This window comes from Balaenoptera physalus (assembly GCF_965194825.1).
Source record: "Balaenoptera physalus genome assembly, chromosome: 21".
Classification (NCBI taxonomy): domain Eukaryota; kingdom Metazoa; phylum Chordata; class Mammalia; order Artiodactyla; family Balaenopteridae; genus Balaenoptera; species Balaenoptera physalus.
In genome coordinates, this window is record NC_138902.1 from 16,017,077 (window position 1) to 16,041,657 (window position 24,581).

Below are 24,581 nucleotides of genomic sequence, written 5' to 3' on the forward strand. Positions count from 1 at the left end.
CATCCTGCCATCCTGGAGCCACGGGATTCAGAGGCTGTCAGACTGAGCAATTATTATTCACCCTCATTTTACACCAGATCAGGATCATCATGAAGGAAAGCAGCACTTAAATGGGCACTTCATCTCAGTGAGCTTAAGCGCATGAATGCTGGAGTCTCAGGAAGAACAAACGAGTTTTGCAGATTACTTTCCTCTCTCCCTGCAAAAATCTTCTCAGTGATAAAAAAGAAACTCTGAAATAAGCTACAAGGATATACTGTACAATATGGGAAATATAGCCTATATTTTATAGTAACTATAAACAGAGTATAACCTTTAAAAATTGTGAATCACTATATTGTACACCTGTAACATATAATATTGTACATAAACTATACTTCAAATTAAAAAAAAAAGAAACTCTGGAAAAATCTTCCTCTGATTTTCCCCCTAAGTCTTCACATTTTAAGAAACCTAGGTTTATCTGATTTTTTTTTTTACATTAAACAAAGAGTAACTTAGGCAATGGCATTACACTTTATAGAATATATATATAAATTTATACATATATATCATTTGTTATGATATATAACAAACATTAATTATATAGCATATATACAAAATTTCCTTTGTGTTTCCATTTTTAGACATTTTTTTCCCAAAATAGTACTTATTTCCTAGATGTTTTCCATTTCCATTTTTCCACGAGAGACAGTAAAATGCTAGAGATGGCTAGGGAAAGTAGGTTTTTTGTTTTGTTGCTAAGAACCAGAACGAAAACTAGAAATAATGTACTTTGCTTAGGTATTCGATCACTTTTTTAAAGTGGTGTGCCAACTGCTGCCTCCTTCTTAAGTTGGATGAGTAGGTTAAGAGTGTGGGCTCCTCTAATACTCCACTCCCAAATAAGGAGATTGCATGTCTATACTTAACTCTCAGGGCTGGTAGTAGATTTGGTTGCAAAGTCTACTAATCAGCTTCCACGGATCTGGAGCCTTTACTGCTTTCTAAGATTATTGTACTGTAAGAAAACCAAGTTTAAATCACACAGATAAAACTCCTAGAGGAAAACATAGGCAGAACACTCTTTGACATAAATCGAAGCAATAGTTTTTTGGATCTGTCTCCTAAAGCAAAGGAAATAAAAATAAAAATAAACAAATGGGACCTAATTAAACTTAAAAGCTTTTGCACAGTGAAGGAAACCATCTACAAAATGAAAAGACAACTTACTGAATGGGAGAAAATATTTGCAAATGATATGACCGATAAGGGGTCAATATCCAAAATATATAAACAGTTCCTACAATTCAACATCAAAAAAACAAACAAAAAAAACAATTAAAAAATGGGCCAAAGACCTGAATAGACATTTTTCCAAAGAGGACATGCAGATGGCCAACAGGCACATTAAAAGATGCTTAACATCATTAATCACGTTGCACATCAAATGCAAATCCAAACCACAATGAGATGTCACCTCACACCTGTCAGAACAGCCATCATCAAAAAAAACACAAATGACAAATGTTGGTGAGGATGTGGAGAAAATGGAATCCTCCTACACTGTTGGTGGGAATGTAAATTGGTGCTGCCACTGTAGAAAACAGTATGTAGGTTCCTCAAAAAATTAAAAATAGAACAACTATATGACCCAGTAATTCCACTCCTGGGTATATATCTGAGAAAAAAAAAAACTAAAAAACACTAATTCAAAAAGATACATGCAACCCAATGTTCATAGCAGCATTATTTACAATTGCCAAGATAGGGAAGCAACCTAAGTGTGCAACAACAGATGAATGGAAAAAGATGTGGTATATATATACACAATGAAATACTACTCAGCCATAAAAAAGAATGACATTCTACCATTTGCAGCAACATGGATGGACTTGGACGGTACTATGCTAAGTGAAATAAGTTAGATAGAGAAAGATAAATACTGAATGATCTCATATGTGGAATCTAAAAAATACAACAAACTAATGAATATAACAAAGAATGAATAGATTCACAGATATAGAGACAAACTAGTGGTTACCAGTGGGGAGAGGGAAGGGGTGAGGGGCAATATAGGGGTAGGGGAGTAAGAGTTACAAACTATTAGGTATAAAATAAGCTACAAGAATATATTGTACATCATGGGGCATATAGCCAATATTTTGTAATAACTATAAATGGAGTATAACCTTTAAAAACTGTGAATCACGATATTATACACTGTAACATATAATACTGTACAGCAACTATACTTCAATTTTAAAAATCATATATATGATATATATACTATAATATATATGTATATACATATGTGTGTATATATATATTTTTTCCAGGAGTTGAAGTGTTGCTTGGGACAGTTTGCTTTAAGCTAAAACTCCATAGTGTCTTGTAAACATCTTAGCACAGGGCTTCCATCATACCCTTGTACAACATGTTTTACAAACTGAAACTAAACTTATTTCAACCTAGAAATCTCCTTCACAGTAAGTTAAATAACCCTTTCCCATTTAACTCACCCTCTTTGGAAGTACTGCTTTAGTGCTGCAAACCCCTCCCCACTCCTAAGACCTGTCAGCTCCTGCTGGTCTACCTGGCCACCCTGCTCTTGCCCTGGACCATGTTAGCGTCGACCCTCAGCCCCAGATGGGAAATAACTTAAAGATGAAGGATTATGGGCCAATGTGAATATACTGAATTGTTACCTATTTTTAATGTCACATTTCAAAACTGAAACTTTACACTTTTAAACCTTATGTTTCAACCTTAGGTGAGCTGTGCTATGGAGGCGGAGGACGTGAGGACACTCTCCCATCCCTGCCTCCCTCTCCATTATTTATATTGGTTTTATTATTTTTACATGGTACATGTGTGTTCTAGTCTGTACCCACGATTCCCTTGGTCGTGTCTTTGTTCTATTTTCAATTCAGTCAGTAATCACCATCACTCCTTTTTATCATGGTTTCCTCATTCTTGAGATCTTGGTTTTGACTCGTCTCCTATGTGGCTGGATTTTATCATCAAGGTCATTTTTAAAAGGGACTCATGATGCTCTTCTCTCTTCCATGTGCTTAAAATGACGGATGGGTTACACTTGCACACAACCTTGGCAGACACTGCTCTGTCACCTCCTGCACTGAGTGATGGTGGCAAGATACCTGAGACTAGTTTCATTTCCCCCCTAATATAGACCTTTCTTTGTTCTGCTTAGATTCTCTCCTTACCCATAAAGGTTGGTAATTGTTCCAAACTATGGTTGGACTCATTTAGGGTTATTTCTCCTGGGATACCGTATACCCTCTAATCTACAGATTCAATACTTTATATTCAAACATTTTTCTGATACCATATTTGTGTCCTCTTCTTCAGGAACATGAGTTTTACAGTATGTTAAATCAACGTGACCCATCTTTCATGTTTTTTCTCCAGATCATTTAAGTATCTTTGTCCTGTTCCATGGCAGTGTTTTTGCCTCAATCCTGTCCGCCATGTTTCTGAGCATATTTCTGTCACACTTATTACACTTGTGTCCCCTCTAATGTGATTTTTGGCCCTGTAAAACTTTTTTCTTCTTTTTCTCTGGTATCTTTGGGCCGTTTTCCTGCTATTGTTTTGTAATCTTTTATTTAAAACCTTAAGTATTTTGTTTGAAGTACCATTTTCAGTTTTTTAAAGCCTTGTATATGGAGGGCTTTTCCTTAACATTTCCTTTGTTCCGTTGGGCAAATTATCTTGTTATTGTTGCTCTGACAGCCGTTATGTGATGTAATTTTTATACTGATGTCTCTGCTTTCCAACACACTCCCTGTTTTGGGCAGAATTTTAGCATAGGCACCATGTTGATTCCTTTCTGGTGGACACTCACCCTCCAATGGTATCAACTTTTAGCTGAAGGACAGTGTGAGTACGGGAAGGGATAACTTGGGACAGTTGGGACAATCATAGCTTTTATTTCAGTTTGTCATTTCAAATATCCTCTGAACAAAATCTGCTAACTTTTTGCTCTGGGTTACAGCTTTTCTAGGTTTTTCACATTTCAGATGTTGGTGTGACCCACAGTAGATGGCCCTGGGTCCAAAACCATCTGGTAGCCTCTCCCTCTTTCTCTGCACACATCCTCGCTGGAGGTCTCCTCCCCAGGGTGACCGGACGCCCCATAGGAGCACATGTTCAACGTGCTTAGAGGGGCCTGAGATCGTGTTCAAACCAGACACCTGTGAGATTTACAGGGAGCAGCTAATCTTCAGCTAGGGCTGTTGGTGGCCTTGGGAGAGTCGGTTGCCAGAATCTTGTGTTTTCGCTAAGAATCCAGAAATCCAGGTTTTTTAATGTGACCTCTCTTAAAAAACTTAGCAACCAATACAAAAATAGCAAACAGATAATACAAACATCTTAGGTCCAATAAAATATGCCTGTAGGCCCCATTCAGCCTGAGAGCCCCTCATTGGAACCACTATTAAAGGCAAAAAAAAAAAAAAAAAAACCCAAAAACACCTGTACCATGGTTTCTCCTTTAGCATCCTCTTGCCTACCGTTCTGTCATGGCCAACAGGTCTCTACGGGAACACTGGTGACTGCTTCTCCCAGTGTAGACCCATGCCCCTTGGGCTAAACCTCCAGATGCAGGGATCTACCTTTACTGCTGCGACACTTCTTCTCCAGAAAATCTGTCTCCTGCTTGCATGATGAGGAAGGATGTGGCTTGTTTCAGATTTTTTTTTTTAATTGAAGTATAGTTGATTTACAATATTGTGTTCGTTTCAGGTGTACAGCATAGTGATTCAGTAATTTTTCCTGATTATTTTCCATTATAGGTTATTACAAGATATTGAATATAATTCCCTGTGCTATAAAGTAAATCCTTGTTACTTACCTATTTTATGCATAGTAGTTTGTATCTGTTTCTTGAAACACCAAACACATTTGGTGTTTGACACTTTTCCTGATGAACTGAACATGGGTTTTTTTTTAACTTTTTTTTTCCTTTTCCTTGTGATTTTTAAATTAATTTTGAGAGAAGGGCTCAAGTGGAAAAGACTTCTGCTCTATTTTTTTGTTCGGTTTTGCTTTTCTCAAAGGCCTTTGCAGGCTTTTAACATCCCACTTCAATTTCTGCATTTTCTAATGATTTCTCTTCAACTTTCCTGGAGCAATAACGTCCAGGAGTTTCTTTCCTATTGTTGAAGTCCATTTATTATGTTGCCGATTATATGGCGTGAGAACTAACCTTTCTTGTACGCGAAGGAGGCAGCTATGTATACAGATTGATTCCAGGAGAACCAAGAAAGTCTCAAAACTCCCCTTCGCAACTCAGCAACTGCTCCCTCACCCAACTCTGCAGCTTTTGTAAGTACAAAATTCTCTCACTGGCTTCATTTCTCTGACCCTTTATTCTTTTTCAAATTGCTGGACCCCCTATGATGATACAGTAATAAACTTTACCTATTGCTTATACTTTAGAAGAGTAAACTTATTAAATCCTTTCCTAAGAGCAGGTTTTGAAAGTTGGAAGAAGGAACATCGATACCGTGAGTGTAGGAGATACATATCTGTGAGAAGTATGGGGTGGAGAAAACCCATCCAAAGGAGGTGAAAAGAAAAACCTCACACTGATTACAGTGATGGAGACAGGCGCTCAGAAGGTTTGCCTCCGTTTTTCACATAAAAGACAATTCACGCTCACTCACAGCATCAGGGAGCTGGATGAGATGCTCACCAGGTGAATGAATCCGGCAGCAGTGAACAAGGTACTCAGAACGACGGATAACAGCTTGGAAAACTTCACTGAATTGCTAGGGGAAGAAAGACAAAGAGCTGCTGGGTTCTGACAGGTTCCCGAACAACACAAATACCTCGTCCTCTAAACTCTCGCTCCCCAAAGTGTGAGTCATGGACCAGGAGCAATGTTACACTTCCCTGGGAGCACGCTGGAAATGCAGCATCCCACGCCCTGCCTTGACCGACTGATCTGCATTGTTACAGGATCCCCTGCTTGCTTCGTATACACATTAAAATCGGAGATGCACAACTCTCAGGCACACCCCGTCACACACACGTGTTCAAAAAGCTTAGGTTCTGATGATCTCCACTAGCCTAATATTATATTGAAAAAGGGCAGTGTCCCAAGGATCCAGAGAGTGGGCTTGCAAAATGAAATTGTGAGTAGATCACAGAAATGTAGTTCCATATTGCTAAACTCACACCAGCATCTTTGAATGAAGAGGATCAAACAAGCTCCTGTCTCCTAAGGGAAGCCCTAGAGTTTAGCCGAAATCTCTGTGGTTCTCAGCAAGGCTACCGACCACACAAGAACAGCCCTTTCCGATCACAAATGCTCCATAAAGCATAAACCCTTAGCAGTGAGACCCACCTGGCCGGTACTATTTGATGCTTCTAGTGAGAATGCAGAGGCATGGGGATTGTGAGCGGGTAATGTTAGACCAAATTGCCTAAAACTTTAACAGGATTGCTGCTTAAAGGTAGGCTGGATTTTTTTTTAACTGTAATTTTAATTTTTTGCAGATATTTAGGTAGCTCTATTTCTGTAAGCAAGAACTCACTGCTGCTGCTGGGCAGCTCTCAGGCTTGGAGGAATTGTCTTACATTCCTAGACAGCAGTGGATCGATTCATGCCAACGAATGTATAGAATCAAAGTGTCTGATTTCTTCAGTGATCCATTGATTATTTAGTAACATATTGTTTAGCCTTCAAGTGTTTGTGTTTTTTATAGTTTTTTTCCTATAACTGATTTCTAATCTCATAGTGTTGTGGTCAGAAAAGATGCTTGATAGGATCTGAATTATCTTATATTCACCAAGGCTTGATTTGCAACCCAAGATGTGATCTATCCTGGAGAACGTTCTGTGTGCACTTGAGAAAGAAAGTGTATTCTGCTGCTTTCGGATGGAATGTCCTATAAATATCAATTAAGTCTATCTGGTCTAATGTGTCATTTAAGGCTTCCGTTTCCTTATTCTCTGTCAGGACGATCTGTCCCCCACAATTGCTGTGTTACTGTCGATTTCCCCTTTTATGGCTGTTAGCATTTGCCTTATATATTGAGGTGCTCCTATGTTGGGTGCACAAATATTTACAGTTGTTATATCTTCTTCTTGGAATGATCCCTTGATCATTATGTTGTGTCCTTCCTTATCTGTTGTAACAGTCTTTATTTTAATGTCTATTTTGTCTGAATTGCTTTGATTAAAAAAAATTTTTTTTTCGGTGCGGGGGAGAATTAAAGCCTAAATGGACTGATACACTGTAGGTCCAAGAAACAGAGAAGAAGCACACTCTTCAAGATGATTGCAAACTTTCCAGCCAGTGTGTGAGGTTAATGCAGTGAGAGAAAAGTAAGCAAATGGTATCTTGGAAAGTAAGGGATTTCGTGACTTTTGCACTGAAGTTTCTGATGGGAAATGAGCTGAGTTGAAGGTTCAGTTAACATTTGAATTTCCTAATCCGAATGAGTAAGTAGTACTTGAGGCAGGGCTGGCATTTACCTGGTCCTGATGGCTCTCAGAATTTGCAAGATTTGAGGGAGTTCCAGCAGCCGCAATGCTCTTAAGAACCTTAAACCTACAAAGCAATCAAAAACAGAAAGCTGCCGAAAGATGAGGGTCACAAAGGGAGCAGTCTGAATTATACCACACCTGGGACTGCTTACGTTCTTTCTTTCCCTGAAATGCTCAAGTATAATATCTTACAATGTCATCAGTTTAAGACCTGAGCACTGGTTCAAATTCTGGTTCACTTAATGGCTGTTGTAATCTAAAGCAACGCCCTTAGCTTCTCTAGTTCCTCATCTGTAAAATGGGAATTATAATGATACCTACCGCGAAGCGTTGCTGAGTATTATTATTACAAAGTATGCAATCAGCACAACTCACATTTTACTCTATTTAACTCTTCTTTAGAGTGGAGAACAAATGATCCATAAACCACTTTAACTCCTGACTACAGAGTCTCTGTGATACGCTCCCCAGGGTTTGCGTGTTGTTCGCCTTTACGTAGTTTGATAGTAACACTAGTAAGAAATATTTTGTAGATAATAAATAATAATATAAGATTACATTAAAAACTGACAAAAGCCACAGAATGCCCACGTACTGTCAATACATCCACCTTAAAGACAAAGTAACTAATTAAAAAAATCTCTAACGGGTCACCGCGTGTCTGGATATGATGATTTATACTTTTTAAAGACCACGGGAGGCTTTTCACTTCTCCCAGTCATGTGGGATCTCAGCACAAAGGTGCCACAGGGGGCGAGGACGTTGGGGCCCTGCCCTCAGGTGCAGATAATCCATAAACAATAAACAACCTCGTACACCTACCGGCATCAGGCCCATCACCAGGGACTGGGGTAAAAAAAAGAATGGGTTCTGAAAATGTCTTACAAAACCATACAATCACGGGGAGGAATTTTTTTAAACGCCATTTAGGCTTTAAAGGGAAATGAAAGGATACTTACGGATGAATGTTGAGGGGTTTTTTTTGAGATTGCTTCTGATTCCCACAACTCACCTACCTAGCCAATTACTCTTCAAATAATAAGAAATAAAGGTTGGTGGAATGGTAAAGATGTCTACAATCGAATTCATCTCCAACCAGAACTTGACCTTGTCATCAGCTGCCACAAACTATGAAATGAAAACAGAAGACCCCAAATTCTGTTACCCTCAAAAATTTTACAGTGAACACAAGAGTGGCTTTTTTCAGGTACACTTCATCCACCAACTGAAGCTCTGACCGCATTCTATTACATACATACAATGTATACATATATACACCCATATATATTTATATAGCTATATAAGTAAATACACATTTATATATAAATATAAATATATATATATATATATACACACACACATATATACCTATATATTCATATAGATAAAGAGATTGTACCTTTAGGGGGTATTCAATGAATGAACATGAATCCACCTTACTTACCAGATCTTAACTCTCCTACTTCAGAATAATCACTTTGACCTTCCTACTGCTCCTAGAGCTTCCTGATATATATATAATTATATAGATAAAACCCCCTATTTGTGAGCAACGAAGATACAAGATTTTGGATGGTCTTCAATGGAAAAGGTCTAGAAGCTTGGCTGGCCAAGGCTTGTGTTTATGAGCTTCCCTATTTGGATTAAGAAAGCAGGCGCTTCCAGAAGGGAGGGGCTGCTGTAAAAATAAGACTGTGATGGCCAGTGCGGTTGAAATAAGTTTGAAGGAAGGTCACAGAAATACATACATAATATACCTTCCATACGCACGTACATATTACATACATACACACTTATATGTGCGTATATATACCTCTGTGTGTGTATATGTGTGTATATACATATGTGTATATGTTTGTGTGTGTATGTGTGTATATGTGTGTGTGTATATATATTTGTGTGAATATGTGTATATATACATGTGTATGTGTATATATATATGTTTGTGTATGTGTGTATATATATGTGTGTGTGCATATATGTGTGCTGTGTATATGTGTGTATATATACGTGTGTAGGTGTGTGTGTGTATATATATGCGTGTGTATATGTGTGTGTATGTGTGTGTATACGTGTGTGTATATGTGTATGTGTATATATATGTGTGTGTGTGTGTATATATGTGTGTGTGTATGGGTACATATATATGTGTGTGCATATGTGTGTATATATATGTGTGTGTGTATGTGTGTATATATATGTGTGTGTGTATGTGTGTGTATATGTGGGTATATATATGTGTATGTATATGTGTGTATATATGTGTGGGTGTATATGTGTGTATATATTTGTGTGTATATGTGTATGTGTGTCTGTGTGTATATGTGTGTGTGTATATGTGCATATATATATGTGTGTGTGTGTCTGTGTATATGTGGGTATATATATGTGTGTGTGTATATGTGTGTGTGTGTGTGTGTGTATATCTATCTCACAAACATGAGACAGATAAATCTAGAATATAGATCTAGGGTGGGCCCTCAAAAAGTGCTTGTGGAATGAGAGAACTACTGAATACATGAATGCAACAAAATTAAAGGCACAAGAGTATTTTATAGAGTTATATGGCACATATGCCATCAGTGGAGCCGATGACATTTTCAGAGGCTTGTTACTCAGCTTCTGCTCTCTTGTGATTACTAGTCACTCTTCTGAGTGGCAAGTGGGAAGCCAATAAGAAGGACAGGGTGATAGGGTGACGATATTTTAACAAGGCATCCTTTTCATTTGTGCTAAAATTGTTGACCTGGTTTACAGTTTCAAGTACAGGAGAGAGTCTGGGGGTCTCGTTATACATTTGACAATTTAGGGCTCAGACCCTCTGGCTTTAGAGCCTGAAAGCATAGGCAGATGGTCTAAGGAAGGCATCTCTTTGTATAACACAGATCTCTTTACAGTGCGCCTGTTGTATTCCCCTGTTTACTCCCATGTTCAGTAGGTACTTACTCTCAATCCAAAATAGAAACTAAAGAAAGCATTGAAAGTCAAATCAATCGGGATGGTTTTGTCTTGGTATGAAGAACAGCTTCTAACAGGGCTGGAAAAGAAACAAAGACAGTTTATAAAGGTGGACATTTTAAAAGCTGTGGCTACAGAGGACCAAATAAAGAGAACGGGTGGGCAATTTTCTATTTATTTACCATGAATGGTCAACCCAGACACTTATGTGCACATCTCAAGGAAATTACTTTTCTCTTGGGAATAGAGGTATGCATGAACAAAACCACTGGGCCGTGAATGTAGCTGATAATAACAGAAGAATTACCTGCTCTTCTTTTCATAGAGTTTATTGGTTCCATTTTCATTTTATCAGTGGGATTCAGAGGCACAGAGGTTATGTGGCTCTTTTGGGTGTGCAAGACCATCTTACCCAGCCAGGACAACATTTTGGCTTCAGTATACTTCTGATAGAGAGCTACTCTACGTCAAATGAACTGATCTGAAGCAAATTCCAAGGAAATGTCCCTAAAAGGTCAGTAAGGAATCCACAAAACAAGGACTCCTAGTTTCTGTAGGATCTCTAAAGTGGCCTGACCTGTGTGGCCCTGTAACCCCAGTTTTACTTTAGCTGGAAATCCAATAAAATTCCCGGAGGATCAGCATGGAGTTCAGATTAGGTTGGGTTGTGTCCAAGAAGCCGTCCTAACTTTGGCACAGGAGAAGGGAATGCCTTCAGAGAAGAACAGAGGATAGTTTGCTCCTACATCCCTGATGAGGTCTAGCATTTTCTTTCCTCAGACCATCCAAACTTGTCTAGAACCTATGAGAAACCCTGAAATGACTAGAGAACTTCTGCTTTAACACCTAAGGAATCCAAAGGCACGTAAGGTCCACATAAACGGTCCAAAGGAGGAGACAACAGCTGGAGGCTTGTAGTCCCAGAAACTAGAAGAGACATATGCACAGCACCCCAGCTCCTAGCAGCGTAGAATGACAGGATACAGGAGAAACTCATGCATGTTTTTGTTTGTTTGTGGAGTTGGGTTTAGTACTTCCTAGGGGAAACTAAACACTTATCCTTTTCTTATGAGCTTGTGTGTGTGAGTTTACGTGAAAGTATATTAAGCATTATCCCTGACAGAATATTCCAAATTAGCTGGTAAGCTACTGATATGAGCAGACAAGATTGACTGGGGATTTTACTCACTCAGCGGAGTTGATGAAATAGATTATAAGAGACCCAATGCTTAGCACAAAGACAAGGATCACCTGAAAAAAACAAACAAAAAAAAACACAGACAAATGTACAGATCCATTCTATTAGCATGAACAGAGATGAATAAACATACCAACAAAATTGTGTTTTACCTTTTTCCCTTGCCTATACATCTGTAGCCATTTTTCCCCACACATTCATTTATGTTAGCATTCATTCATTCACTCAACAAAAACTGATTGGACCTTTACTGGGTATTCAATAAATGGACATGTACCTACCCATTTTACCTACCTAATTTTAACTTTCACACACTTCAGAATAAACAATTTGTCCTTTCTGCTGCTCCTAAGGTTTTCTGAGCTCAAGAAGTCCTGTTGTTTATTCATTCACTCACTCATCAAACATTTATTAAGTGCTTAATATGTGCTATGCACTTTATTACACGCTAGAAAATGAGGGCCGTGGGATACAGACTCTGAACTTGAATTGCCTATGATGTTGGAGAAGAAACAGTCCCAAACATGCCCATCTAAAGGATGGGCAGAATTCTGACAGGAGGGAACATGCTATAAAGTGAGAAGAGAAAATGAGCGCTTTAACTTGCCAATATATCCGATCTGTAAAATAAGAATTTGTGGAATATAATCAGAAATTTACCCATTTAAAACCCTCAATACAGTTGGATGAAATATTTTGCAGCCTCGGTGAATTTTTAGGTCAACTGTAGGTAATCAGTTATTTCTAGTTTCCAAACATTTAAAAAAATATGTTCAGTCCTGTGTAAAACTGTATTTTATTTACAATTAAAGCTTCACTCCCTTCCAGTTCAGGTGTTCCTTGAGCAGGCTACTAGCATGCAAAAAGGGATTCGTTTCTTCTCCGTTAACCCTTTTTGTTTTTTTGGTCCCAGCTGCCTACTGACTAGGCTACCTCTGGCCTCTGAGAATCGTAGGTCAGTGTCAGGCGGTGAACAGAAAGGGGAGCTAATAGCAGGAAATGCTGGACTTGACTGGTGTTAGATCACTACGCTCTCACCCTTGGGCTCTCCGGGCACCGGAGGTGTTTACTGTTTATTTTCCTGGGTTGTTGGAGATTCCCAATTCAATTCATATTTAAATTCAACAGATATTTCTTTAGTACCTATCATGTCTCAAGTATTATTCTGGTGATTGGGAAACATCATTCAACAACATATACAAATATCCCTGCCTTTACGGAGCTTATGGTCTAGACAATAAATAGTAATTAATATGTACCTTAGGTGGTATGTGAGAAGATGCATGCCAGGGAAATAAAGGAGAGCAACTTAAACGGATCAGAAGTGCGAGGGGAGGGGGCAGACGGGCTGCAGCTTGATAATATTTAATTGCTAAGAGTCCCCTCTGCGGTTCCCTGGAGCTGAGTGAAAGCATCCTCTCTCGCTGGTTGCTCACAACTCTTTTCTCACTGCACCTTGCACTCTTGTATTCTGCTGGAACTCTTCCCCCTCCAGATGCCTACCTGGGCAGGTTCGAGAAGACTCTCACAGGTGACCCACAGACCAGCTCAAGCACTCTTTGTCCCAACAAACACTAGAAGGACAGATTCTCTTCAGTGTGGCCATCCCTCTTCACCAACGAGCCAGACATCAGCTCTCTGTGTCCCCAGAGTTCCAAGAGATGCCAGCTGACCTTTCTAAGTGGTCCCTCGCTTGACAGGGGAGGAAAACCATCCCCCCAATACCTCTGCCACAATAAGAGCTTGTTCCAAAATCCTCTTCAATTTCCAGCTTACCCAAATTTACATGAGGTTGGTCAAGATGCTAAGAGCTTCAACTGGTCTTCTTCCAAGTGCTTTGTAAGTGGCAGTGCTGCAGGTTAATGGGAGTTAGTGGCATCTATTTTTCTTGGGGTCTCAACTCTTACTGTCAGTTCCATTTTAACATCTGAATCAAGTGTCGATGGAGATATCACTAAGACTGTCGGTCTCATGGAGATATTTGGTTACAAATGTAGTCTGAAGCTCAGGAAAAATGCTGGGAGTGGATATGAGTATGTGTATATATATATCAGTAGATTGATAATTATTAATAGTTTCCATGAAATCTTTTTTCTTCTCCTTACATATGATTACATATTTTTTCTCTCTTATAAATCCCATACGTGATTCTTCATCTATAAATCATGTATTGACAGGCTTCCAGAAATATGGTAACAAGGTCATATATTTATAGTCCTCCACACCATAAAGTTAACAAAAATAAATAAATAAAAGAAGAAAATTTTAGTTTTATTCAGTCTAAGAACAATATCAACTTCATGCCACAAACCTAAAAAGGATGATCCAGAAATTATATATAATAAGCAACAAAATGTGCACCAAACCAAAATAAAGCACTGGGAGCTAACAGCTTGTGAAGGCTGTTTGGTGAGTCAGGTAGAAATGCGAGATATTCTGAGAGGACTTATGAATTTCCCTTGGGTTGAAGGGGCAAAGTCTGGAAGCGCTGGCTATCTGGGAGGCGTAGGAAGCCCGCCACCTGAGCTGTGATGTCTACAGTGGGGCTTAAAGCCCGTTTAGCTGGTGGATGGTTATGGGCGTCTTCAGAATCCAGACAGCCACCGACGCAGTTAGCAAGGGGCGCTATGAATACTCTAAATCTTCACCTGTGAGTGTGAGAGGACATGAGAAAAGTGCCAGTTATACGGGAGGTGTAAGAAAACAGGAGGACCAGGCACACAGAAGAGATGAGATAACCTCCAGTGAAAGAGTGAGCACGCGGTATGTAATTAGACATTTAAGAATTACAATTAGTGTTGCTGGTGAGATTCTAAAAAGCTGTTAAGTAGTACTGGAGGACTGGAAAGACCAAGGAACATGGGGGTGACACAGAGGTAGTAACTGCAAGAAGCTGCACCCCCAAGGACTGGCTGGGAGATCAACAAAGGGAGGTTGGGATTCTCAACATTTAAAAACATTTGATGCCAAAGGGCATCAAAGAGGTGCCCTTTGGAGGGGGGCTTCAGACTTGGGAGGAGGGGTCCTGGGTCGGCTGGTAATGGTACATCTGAAGAGACGCTGTGAGCTGGTCCTGGTACTGTTGGAAAAGCCTGGAAACTGAAACCAAGCACTGCTACTGGAAGAAAAAGCCAATGATGAAGTGAGGCTGAAAAAACTAGATGTAAAACACAGAAAGGCAGTTCCCGTCCCCTCCTCTAGAGCACAAGGGAGCTGACCAAGGAGACGTGTGGTTGCTGCGTACTTGCCTCACGTCACAAAGCAGAGGAGAGAGGGTGGATTTGGAGCTGAGAGACAAGAGTTTGGTATCCTTAAGTAGCCAGAACACTTTGGAACAGCATTTACAGAGGTTTTAGGAAAAAGAATTACAAGCCAAGAATTCTAAACCCAACCAAATTATTGTTCACTTATGAGAGAAAGGGAAAAAAATTTGGGGACATACAACAATTCGGAAAGTGTACTACCCACAATTTCCCTCGCAAGTGAATATGGCAAGTACTCAAGAAAAAGAAAATTAGAAAGATAAAATACGTTATGTAAGAAAAAATGGTGCCTAATAAAACTGGTAAAATTAATGGAATTTTTAACTCTAAAGCAAATATTAAGAAGAAAATCTGACCAGCTGTACAATGCTAAAAGCCAAAAAAAATAAAAAACACAGTAGCAATCTGGAACTGAGTGTTCAGATTAATTCAACAATTTCTGGAAGGAAGGAGGGGTGGTGTGGAGGAAAAACATGCCGAAGGTCTCAGGCGAGAGCAGTATATAGATATAAAACATGCAGAGATATTATTAGAGAGAAACACAGGTGGGAAGTTTGTTCTGAATTTCATTTACTGATATACCTATGACATTCTATTAAAAATGGAAAATCCCAAGTCAAAAGACACAAAAGAAAATAAATAAAATTAACAAAAAGGAACAAATAAGGAATGTAAATATCAGTGAAGGGTCAGTACTTACCACACCCTTGAAGCGTTTACAATACTCCCTATAGTATTTTAAGGAGGTTATTCACATTATATGAAAGAAGTACAATTTGGGAAAATTAACTTGTTCAAGATGAAGTGGAAAAGCCAATGCTTAAGGTCATGTCTCTCAAAATTCTCAATCACCATGTCATTCCGCTTCTCCAGTAAGACAAGGAACTGAGATGTCACAAAGGTCCTAGTTGTTTATCCAATACCCATTCTCCCTTTCTTTACCAACACACCCTCTGTTTGTTTGTTTAACCACAGAAATTTAGATAGTCTATTATGCAGTAAATTCAATCCCTAAATATTATAAAGACCAATGAAACAGATCACCATAAAGGAGAATAATTAAATTCTCCAGTAAATGAACAAATAAATGTATTCTTAATTCAATAAACACAAAAGTGCAGCTACATGATATTTAAAGAGACACACTTAAGAGGAAGTAAGACAGAAAGATTGAAAGAGAGCTGGGCAAAGACATCCTAATCAAGTATGAATAAAATGAAAGCAATGTTACCGGCTAACATTATGTTCTAAAGTATCCCCTAGGTAAAAAAAAAAAACAAAAACAAAAACACAACAACAACAACAAAAACCCACTCAATGTGACAAAAATGGATATTTCATATCAGTAAAAGGCACCATTGACCAAGGAGTTATAATAGGTAACTCTATGCATTGACTGATGTTATAAAAAATATATAACCCAAATTCTGTTAGAAATGTAAGATATTTGATCAAACTATAAAATCATAAATGAAAAATGTTGACATGCCCTTTTCAATCAGTCAGCAAATAATTAAGGATATGGAAAATATACACAGATTCTCTCAAAAGTCCATTACACAGTAATAAAAATTGATCATGTACTAGGCAACAAAGAATTTCCCCATAAATTCCATAAACTAGAGATCATAAAGGCAGTGATATTCTTGGACCATAAATTTCATCAAAGTAGAAAAGAGAGCCAGTCCAACACCAAGGAAACAAAAGCATACAATACTCCTCACAATAGATGATGAATCAAGCAAGAAATCAAAATTAAAACTTAACCTAAAGATGAACTGGGCATTACTAAAAATAAGAACATTACTTGCCAAGGTCTATGAGATGTGACCAAAGAAGCGCTCTGAGGAAAAAAAATTTTATAAATGAAATTCAACTGAAAAATCTGTTAAAACGAGGCCAGCCCACAGGGCTGTCCAGGGTGAAGGCTGCGCAGGCTTGGCGGGACCTGGCGCTGGGCATGCGCAGTGCTGTCCCGCGGCTTCCAGGCTGAGCCCGGCCGGGTGGAGCCTCCGGGATCCCGGATACAGGCGTCCCCAGGTTGACAAGGAAGATGATCGGCAGCCCTCGGCAGAGCTGACTGGGAGGAAGTGTGAGCGCAAGCGCGGGAAGACTCAGCTCATCAAAGCTGCCCCAGCGACGAAAATAAAGCCAGTGATCAGGAAATTGAGCAACATGATGATTTAGGAGGAAACAAAGTACTGGCCAGGACCCTCTGACAGAATGAGGAAGGTCTGAAAAAGAAGCAGCCTGAGAAGTACCACGCTGCTTGCAGAGGAACAGGCAACCACCTAACATAACTCCTGCACTCCTTCCACGGGGCACTGAAAAACTGAGCCTGGGATGGGCGGGGACCCGTCCTCAAAGGTGCCCATTCCTACCAGGTCCCAGTGATGGTAGCCAACCAGTGCGGTGGCTTCCTGGTTGGCTAGCAACAGGATATTGAAATTAAGAAGGATAAAAGTGATATTAATTACACACGATATATATATGTATATCATGAAATGTATAAATCTCCAGCAAGGCTACATGTGACCGAAAGGGAGGGACACGGCCCATCATGAGAGGGGAATGGTGTCAATTAGGAGTAGAAAGAGAAAAAAAAGTCATACTTTTAGTCAAAGGAGAAAGGTGGAGTTGAAGCTACGGAGCAGCCGAGGAGACCTTCAGAGTTACATTCTCTTCAGTGGCTCATTTTCCCTGGAAGATGTCCTGTGGCTTTGAAAAACAAAACTTTTCACTTAAAGCTAAGGCAGCTATGTCATTTACTGTCACAACACATACACTCTTAAGAATGAAAGAGACTCTATTAAACAGTTACACCAGGACAACCTGCAAACACCTGGGCTTATACTCATCCTGCCAGAGAAGACAGAAAAATAGAAGATGGACATAAAGTGGTGCCTAGGATGATGCTAAAAGTAGATACACTTACTAAAGATGAGTCATATTTTTGGTTCTTAAATGTTTTAGCTGTCAAAACAACAGAGAAACACAGTTACACAATTAATAGCATCCAAAAGAAGGAACAGTTTAGGAATAGGACTCTTTGGGACTAAATTCAGTAGAAAATCTCCCACAGGTAGCTGTAAAAACATGCTTGTGAAAACTGAAGCAACAAGCCCAAAGATGCTGCAGAGGTGATCGGCACATTGCCTTGTTTTATCTCTAGAAGGATCTCAGAAGGTCTCCGGTTTTGAAGATAATATTTTCTTTCCCTTTGACTATTTGCATTTTCCTCTCCTTTTCGTTTTCCTTCTTTTTCATTTCATCCTTCTTTTTTTTTTAAACAACAACTTACTCTCCTCCTCATCCTCCTCCTTCCTTTTCCTTCTTACAGTGTTGTTGGCCACGTATCCACGTGTTTAAGACATTAGTCTACAGATGTTATTAAATTTGCCATCATTGTGGGTTTTGATACAGATACTGCACCTTCACTGAAAAAGAAAATCAGATACTTTCTTTCTTGTATTTTCTATGCCCTGGGACTACTTAATTAACATTAGAGAGATTCACTATTTGAAGATCTAGCAGACTGGACCTTGAAATTGTCTGGGTCTCCCATAGGCAGAGGGGGAGAAGGGTAGTGGTGGTGATGTTGATAAAGTCTTTGACAGTATCTTTGTATCTTCCAGTTATTTGGTCTGTTTAAGTTTCTTTCTTTTTTTCATGGTCAGTTTTGCTTATTTATGTTGTCCTAAGGAATCATTTGGTTTTCATACTTAATCGTGTGTATATCTTTCAATTTCCTTTTTATCTGTATTTATTTTCTCATTTTAATGTCTTATTCCATATATTTTGCTTTTCCCCTCTTGAATTGTTTAGCCTACCTACTGATTTCTCTATTTTATTGTTTGTTTCAAATAATCAGCTCTTTTATAGTTTGCTAATTTCTAGCTTTCTTATTTATTCTCCTTAGATTTAATGTGTTTTCTTTCTCTGACTTTTTGACATTGATAATTCATTTACTTTAACTATTTTTTATTTATCAAGATAAGTTGTTAATGTTATGCATTTAACTTAGACCAATTCCCAACTTATAATGTAGGTGCAAGGGATATGTGATGTTTTCATCATCTTTACTCTCTAAATATTCTGCAATTTTAAGTTTGATTTCTCTGAGTTAAGAGTCATCTTAGAAAGAGATATTTACAATTTTTTAGCTGTAAATTATTTGTTTTTGGTTCTTTTTTTCTGAGTTTATTATTTTCCTGTCCATTTATTGTACTGTATTCAGTTTATGTCCTCTGCCTCTACTTGGTAAGTTTTTTAATTGGGATTGTTTTTTGGGGGCCTATTAATATATACTGAATTTTTACAAATAGTTTGTAGACATTTGTAGGTTTAATTTATGTTTTTACCATATGGAGTTTGATCATTTCAGTCAGCTCTTTGTTATTAATTAATTTACTTTGGTCTTCTTTATCCTTCTCCTTCTTCTTCTCCTTTTCTATTGCTTTTTTATTTCTTGTAATTTTTTATTTATTAATTATCTTGAAGTTATATTTTTGGTATAATGATACTCATGATGTTATATCTTGGTTGAAGTTAGTTACAAATTTTCATTACAAAATTATGTGTTGAATTGTGTCCCCAAAAAGGTATGTTGAAGTCCTAACCCTTAGTACCTCAGAAAGTGACCTAGTTTGGAAATAGGGTCTTTGCAGATGTATTCAAGCTAAAATAAGGTCATAAGGATGAACTCTAATCTAATATGACTGGTGTCCTTATAAAAAGGGGACATTTGGACACAGGCATGAACAGAAGAAACACGATGTGAATACCATGTGAAAATGAAGCCAGAGACCTGGGTGCATTTACAAGCCCAGGAATGCCAAAGATTACCAACAAACCACCAGAATCTAGGAGACAGGCATGCAGCTGACTCTCTCCCAGCCCTCAGAAGGAACCAACCTTTGATCTTAGACTTCTAGCCTCCAAAACTGTGAGACAATATATTTCTGTTGTTTAAGCCACTCAGTTTGTGGTACTTTGTTACAACAATCCTAGGAAACTAATACAGGCTACTTGGCTTCGTTTATTGTTTTTTTGCCTTGAATTCACACTATTGTCATTTGCCTAGTATGCCTTTGATAACTCCTTTATTTTCAAACTTTAGTGCCTCTTGAATTTCTAAAACATAATTAGACCATGTCAACCCATGCTTAAAAACCCCTCGGTGACTCCCCTTTGCACTAGAATACAATTATTCCATTTGAATAGCCTAGCTCCTTGCTACAAAGTGCAAAGCACTGCATGGTTCTCTTGTCTCCACTCAGACCTCAGAGCCCTCTGCCCTCCTGGCCTCTAGCAGAGGAACCTCATTTGGTACTTGCAGTAATCTGAGCCCTTTACATCCACAAGTCTCTTCTCTTTATTGGGAAACCTGTTCCTTCCACCGTTCAATCACTTTATCTTTCTGATTCTTCAAGTCTCAGCTCAAATCTTACCTTTTCAGAGATTTCCTCTCAGATCACTGTATCTAATGTGATCTAACACCAAAACCACCGAAACTCACAAACACGTCACTCATCATTCCCTCACAGCACTGATCACCATGTGAATTTATCTTATCTATTTATGTACACATTCATCATCTCTACCCCCACTAGAATTTAAGTCCCATAAGTGCAAGATTTTTGCCTGCATATTTCATCATGTCTAGAGTATATGCTTTGCATGTAGTTGGCAAGCAGTAAATATCTGTTGAAAGAAAGAAGGAAGGAAATTACAAAGGACGGATGGGTGGAAGGAAGGAAATCTATAAGCCACTTTTTTTTCTTTCTCATCCTTTCATAAAACACTTGCTTGGAACCCTCACTGAGAGTCTCAAGTCTGTGTTTCAGTGCTAGACTATTTATTCTAATTTAACCTTTACTCCATGCTTCCTGTTGTTCCAACCATTTAATCACAAGCTGTAACAGATTGAAAGAACAATTGTTCCATCATTAAAGAAATAATTTTTATTGATATGTAGTCAATGATCATTCCTTCCCCACCCAATCCCTATATGCAGTCCTTACATTGTAGATGGTGGAAGTTCTCTTCTGCCTCACCCCAGGGTCCTTTACTACCTTATTTCCAACATTATCCACATATAATCCAACATGATTTGAACACTTGAAGAGATCCTAACTAACAAATCCTTGATAAAAATCGTAGAGAATCACAAAATCCTTCTCTAACAGGTCATAGGGACAAGGATTTCAAAAAAGAGACCAAAACTTCAGAAGGAAAAAAAAGGAGAGACACATTTCCAGATGATTCAGTATTCCCTGCAGAGTTTATCAAAGCAGTTTTACTTATGTACTTTAAGATAAGTTTTAAGAATTAGATCGGAATTAAACAACATTAACTAGAAAAGAACAATGTTTGTACTAATTACAAAAAGCAGAGGATAATCTTTAGTTCACATACGTATCCTTCCACCATGCCACCATGGGATGGCAGCATACCCTCAAATTACAGATTGTTTTTGAATGTTTCAGATCAAACGATACTACTGAAATGACGATGGGGCAATATTCATTTACAGGGCATCTGCTATTTCCAGACAATGGGGTGTAAGCATTTCCCTGACGGTCTTTTCTCTCAAGGAGTCCACAGTGCACTAGGGTAGACAGGCTTATGCACAGATAATTTTAATTTAACAGCATTCAATGGAAATGATAGAAACTTAGAGAGGGGGACTCTTAGCTTAATATGGAGATAAGGTAAAATTTGCCTAAGGAGATGATGCCTGGACTGAGTTTTAGTATGTCAATGTTTACCTAGATTAAAACAGGAAGTAAATGATAAATATCATAGAGGGGCAAAAAAAGACCAGTTTGTAAAATGAAGAAAGGAAGCTGTTGGAATCAAAGGAGGGGAAAATAGTTGTACCTCACAGGGCAGAGAATCCACTAAAAACCAACATTTTTTGAGCAACAGCTGCATGCCAGACATCCATCTACATACAAGGAGAATGAAATGCACACAACCTTTGCCCTAATAAAGTCCTTCTTCTAGTGGATAGGCTGACAACAAATAGGAAATGTAATGCCGAGTAATTATATTCACTCCAAAGAAAAAGCAAGCAGAATCATCAGTAGCGAGCACAGACAAAAGGGGACAGCCATTGGGAGGTAGTGATATTTTAGATAAGGCCAGCAGATGCTTTCACACTGACCATACATCACACTCGTGGCTAAAGTTCCTTAGCACGTGAGCACTGGAAATGTACTCACCAACACCTGTCCCACAAAGGTCTGTGCCGAGAGCAACATTTCTACACGATCACGAAAGACTCCCTGGAAAGTGAGACGTCTTGAACGTTTACGGTCCATGCTACGTGACATTACTTCCTAGAAGCAAGAGAAAGAAATCGAGAGTGAGCTGGGTCTCAGAGGAGGTCATCTGTTTTATGCGTGTTGATGGTGTCTCCTGCTGGAGCGTCAGCCAGAACGCACTACACCTTGTCCAACCCCGGGAACCCTGAACTCACTTATTCCCTATTTCACACGATGAATTTTACTGGGTTTGCATTTTACTGCTCTTTGGCAGTATCTTCATTCTGAATTCTGCAGTCTTCACCATGCCCATCTCACATACTCTCAGCCCCAGACCCTTCACACTGACCCTATTGTTACGATCAGGGTCGGGAGCAGCGAGCTTCTCTCTGTTCTGGGAATAAGTGTCTTATCCTTTTCTATCAAGATACACAGACAAAGAAAAAAATTACAAATGGATTTCTAGGTGATTACTTAAGTATTTGCTTTTTTGAGTGAGAAAGAAGAAGGAAACTTTTCGCCATTTTATGTTGATTTTAATTCCTTATTTGGTATCACATCCTGTTGAAATTATGATCCTTCCTCAAGTTTACAAACTATCTTTACTTATTATACAATCCCCACTCTATATCCGCGGGTTCTGCAACTGCATATTCAACCAACGTCGGATAGAAAATATTTAAAAAAAGAAATTTCAGAAAGTTCCAGAAAACAAAGCTTGAATTTATGGGGTGCTGACAACTATTTACATAGCATTTGCATTATATTTACAACTATTTGCACAGCATTTACATTGTATTAGGTATTATAACTAATCTAGAAATGATTTGAAGTGTACCGGAGTATGTGCACAAGTTATATGCAAGTACTATGCTATTTTATATAAGGGACTTGAGCATCCTCAGATTTTGGGGGTGTGTCCTGCAACCACAAAGGGATACAAAGGGACCACTGTCTTTGAAATTTATAATAATCCTATGAGGTAGCCAAAGCAAGTCTGATTAAATCCATTTTCTATTGATAAGGAAACCGAGGTACAGAGGAATTAAATGACCTGCCGGTGGGCAGGCAATGAGGACAGTCTGGAGTCTGAACTAGCCTCTGTGTCTGTGGACCGTCTTGAACTACCCCTGAGAAAGACACCAGTGAACCGGGATTGACCACACCATGCAGACTAAGACCTCTGACTTTTAGAAAAGCTCACTTTATGTGGAGCCAGGCTTTTGAAAGGATTAAATTTTTCTATTCGTATTTTCTGAATGGTAAGAAGAGAAGTCTCATTAAATGGCTATTTGATAGAGTTTATATCGTGATCAATGATTGCCACTAATACGTATGACTCATCCTGTGCATGCCTGGGAAGTGGTCTGGGCATTGATTTTTTTAAAAAACTATTCAATGGCATGAATATGGAACACTCATTTGAATTCCATTATAAAATTGAGGTGCCTTTTGTGGCAAAACAAACTGGCCCTAAGATATAATAAAATCATACTTATGAATGTAGTAAATCTTTTAAAATGCACATTTAAGGAGAAAATTATGACTCTCCGAATAATTTTTAAAAGAACTTTCCACAGTACTTAGATTTGTGACAATTTTGCATTAGGCCAACTTTCCCAAAGGCTTAGAGAAAAATACAACACTCTCAATTTAATTAGACACGGTGAATTATTAAGAAGTCACTCAACTGTTAGGAAACTCTCTCCTCAAGATTTAGAAGCAGAACAGTATAGTCTTCTGGTTGCTCAGACCCTGCTTATTAACATTTTGTAACATCTGCTTCCTATTCGAAATGAAAAGGTACCTCTGGACTGGAGGGCAGACATAAATTTTATCAAAAGAATGAAATGAAAAATACAGCAAATGTTTATGGACAAATGCGTTCTCACACTTTTGTAACCACACAAAAATGAATATAATGGGGAAGAAGGTACATTTCCTGGAGCAGAAGCCTAAGGAGATTAAACAAGTCCACCAATTCAGTTGTGCACTGAAAAAAAAGGCAGAAGGCATGTTCACCATATCCAGTGCCCGTTCACGCACCGTCAGTGTTGTTAAGAAATCAGAACCCCAGGATTCATTCCCCCATTGCTATGCCACTGCTTACTGTCTATAATCTAGAAATAATTAGTAACAGCATAAACTCATTTAGCGACAAAATCTATAAAATTCCATGTTGGGCACTTCTAGAATGCAGACACCTGAATTTCATATGATGACATTGGCAATGACCTTAAAAAGTTACCAAGTTATAAATTCTTTTATTTTATGTCAATGTTTAGCATCAAGAGGCAATGTTTCAAGCAACTTTTCAGTATTAATTACAAAACACAGTTGACGTGTTCTGTTATGGAAATCAGAAAAATAAAATTGGGGAAAGAAAAACTGTGAACA

General features: G+C 38.5%; 1 protein-coding gene across 1 annotated transcript in view; it reads right to left on the bottom strand.

Moving 5' to 3' along the window:
• Positions 1–24,581, bottom strand: part of KCNU1 (potassium calcium-activated channel subfamily U member 1) — a 189,781-nt gene that overhangs the window by 128,675 nt on the left and 36,525 nt on the right. Inside the window, exons 4-9 of the mRNA XM_082444418.1 lie at positions 22,143–22,259; positions 11,645–11,706; positions 10,444–10,534; positions 8,514–8,625; positions 7,486–7,561; positions 5,699–5,774 (exon numbers count right to left, since the gene is read on the bottom strand). Coding sequence (XP_082300544.1) covers positions 5,699–5,774; positions 7,486–7,561; positions 8,514–8,625; positions 10,444–10,534; positions 11,645–11,706; positions 22,143–22,259 — 534 coding nt within the window. The remainder of the gene's footprint in view (positions 1–5,698; positions 5,775–7,485; positions 7,562–8,513; positions 8,626–10,443; positions 10,535–11,644; positions 11,707–22,142; positions 22,260–24,581) is intronic.